The following is a 2,793-nucleotide window of genomic DNA, read 5'->3' on the forward strand; positions in this document are numbered from 1 at the left end:
AAAAATATCTGTATGACATTATATTCTGCAGTTCTTCCCTGTTGTACCGAATATCTACACTTTTCAAATGATCATATCGAAGTTAGAAATTCAAATATTGTGACAAAATTAATTTTGTAGGGTGCCACAAGTTTGTTAAAATTTCCAAAGGGTGCCGCGACTAAAAAAAGGTTGGGAAACACTGCTCTAAACGCTTTGCTAGTGCTCACCAAAATGATATGAATAGAGATCGCTCTTACCACAGAAGTGCACGCTTCAAACAAAACAGTCACTGAAGATGAAGAAGAGGATGATGTGTTCTCCTCGTGCCTATTTATACTATAGTCGCACCAATAGTGACGTCATGGCTGTTGCCGGCCAACGTGTTGTTGGTGTTTTTTCAATGTATGCTTCAGACATGGGTCACGACGAGGCATTCCCCATAGTGACCCCTAGAGGACGCAGTTCGAAGTTCCCATGAAAGTGAACATTGTATTGTCTTGTCTTAGCCCTTAACATCTTGCTAAAATTAATAAATAAAAAAAATCTTTATTACTTAAACATTTACATTCATACATTTAAGAATTACTGTAGCGGTCTTGCATTAAGCACCACTTTGCATACTATGTAAATGTTTTTCCCAACTCTGGTCCTAGAGTACCACCAAAAATTCACATTTCAGGTGTCTCCCTCATCTAAGACACATATTTCAGAACAGCTAACATCTGCCTGAACTTTATCCCAAGACTACACTACGAATATGAAGAAAACAAACAATAAACATAGCTTTGATTATCCAAGCAGCAGGAAGGTTTTTCATTGATAACGTTTCACTTTTGGGCCTGAGATGGATAAGCAGATGGGACAGGTTATGCATCTCAATCTGGATGTGATGAGCCACTATGTTGAGAATTCTGTGTGTGTGTGTTTGTTACCTGTTTAACCTCAGCCTGTAGGTGGCACAGCTGCACACACTGCTCCAGGTGTTTCTGTGTGTGTTCAGCGTTCAAGTCCAGCTCATGCTGTTTCTCATTTAGAAACTCCAACAGCTCCTGCACTTCAGTGGCCAGATCCACCTCCTTCTCACTGGTCAACTCAATACCTGCATATTACACACAAATACACACGTTTCACCAGAATCCTTAGCATCTATACTGTCTGAAAGTACATGTGTACTCACAGCCACTGGGTGGCAGCATGGCAACTAGTTCAAATTCAGTGTTCTCGGCAAAACCTCTTGACAAAGGTCAATTCTACAGTTTAGTTTTTACATATACATCATTATACAAGAAATATTTGACCACAGAATGCTGCAATTGATCATTCAGAATCAAGTGTACCAGAGAAGGAATGTATCGTCACAGTTAAATGTGCATAACTGCCATGCAAGTAAACAAACAAACAAATATGCCATTGTCCAAATATATTATCAATTTCCTTAATACAATTTCTTTCTTTCTTTCTTTGTTTCTTTCTTTCTTTCGATATTGGGGTAAAATATGAAATGGTAATTATTATTATCATTATCATTATTAATATTATTATTATTATTATTAATAAGACAGAATATGTTAATGAGTTTTATTTTCATGTAGTTCACTGAAAGAATAATTATTTATTCTAATAATAATTATTATTTTGCTAAATTTGATTTCTAATAATTATTTCTTATTAGAATTACAGTTGGGAAGTATAAATAAATAAATAAATACTCATACACAAACATAGTCTCAATTTTCTTATAATAACTTTCTTTGCGTTTTGTTTTGTTTTTCTTTACATATTGGGGTAAAATATGAATTGGTAATTATTATTATTATTATTATTATTACTATTATTAATATTATTAATAAGACATAATATGTTAATGAGTTTTATTTTCTTGTAGTTCACTGAAAGAATAATCCAAATAAATTATTTTGCTAAATTTGATTTCTAATAATTATTTCTTATTAGAATTACAGTTGGGAAGTATAAATACATAAATAAATAAATACTCATACACAAACATAGTCTCAATTTTCTTATAATAACTTTCTTTGTGTTTTGTTTTGTTTTTCTTTAGATATTGGGGTAAAATATGAATTGGTTATTATTATTATTATTATTAAGACAGAATAGGCTAATTAGTTTTATTTGCATGTAGTTTACTGAAATAATAATTCAAATAAATTATTTTACTAAATTTGATTTCTAATAATACACTGAACAAAATTATAAACGCAACACTTTTGTTTTTGCCAACATTTTTCATGAGCTGAACTCAAAGATCTAAGACTTTTTCTATGTACACAAAAGGCCTATTTCTCTCAAATATTGTTCACAAATCTGTCTAAATCTGTGTTAGTGAGCACTTCTCCTTTGCCGAGATAATCCATCCACCTCACAGGTGTGGCATATCAAGATTCTGATTAGACAGCATGATTATTGCACAGGTCTGCCTTAGGCTGGCCACAATAAAAGGCCACTCTAAAATGTGCAGTTTTACTGTATTGGGGGGTCCGGGGGGGTCGAAAACCAGTCAGTATCTGTTGTAACGACCATTTGCCTCACGCAGTGCAACACATCTCCTTCACATAGAGTTGATCAGGTTGTTGATTGTGGCCTGTGGAATGTTGGTCCACTCCTCTTCAATGGCTGTGCGAAGTTGCTGGATATTGGCAGGAACTGGAACACGCTGTCGTATACACCGATCCAGGAACAGAACAGGAATGGAATAACAATGGGCCTCAGGATCTCGTCACGGTATCTCTGTGCATTCAAAATGCCATCAATAAAATGCAACTGTGTTCGTTGTCCATAACATACGCCTGC

The 2,793-nt window shown here is 34.5% G+C and overlaps 1 protein-coding gene across 1 annotated transcript in view; it reads right to left on the minus strand.

Annotated features, from left to right (window-relative positions):
- The window catches only part of LOC107671282 (kalirin-like), a 188,577-nt gene that overhangs the window by 33,881 nt on the left and 151,903 nt on the right, over positions 1 to 2,793 (minus strand). The window contains exon 15 of the mRNA XM_016464176.1: positions 915 to 1,081. Coding sequence (XP_016319662.1) covers positions 915 to 1,081 — 167 coding nt within the window. The remainder of the gene's footprint in view (positions 1 to 914; positions 1,082 to 2,793) is intronic.

This window comes from Sinocyclocheilus anshuiensis, unplaced genomic scaffold (assembly GCF_001515605.1).
Source record: "Sinocyclocheilus anshuiensis isolate Anshui unplaced genomic scaffold, SAMN03320099.WGS_v1.1 scaffold284, whole genome shotgun sequence".
NCBI classification, from domain to species: Eukaryota; Metazoa; Chordata; class Actinopteri; order Cypriniformes; family Cyprinidae; genus Sinocyclocheilus; species Sinocyclocheilus anshuiensis.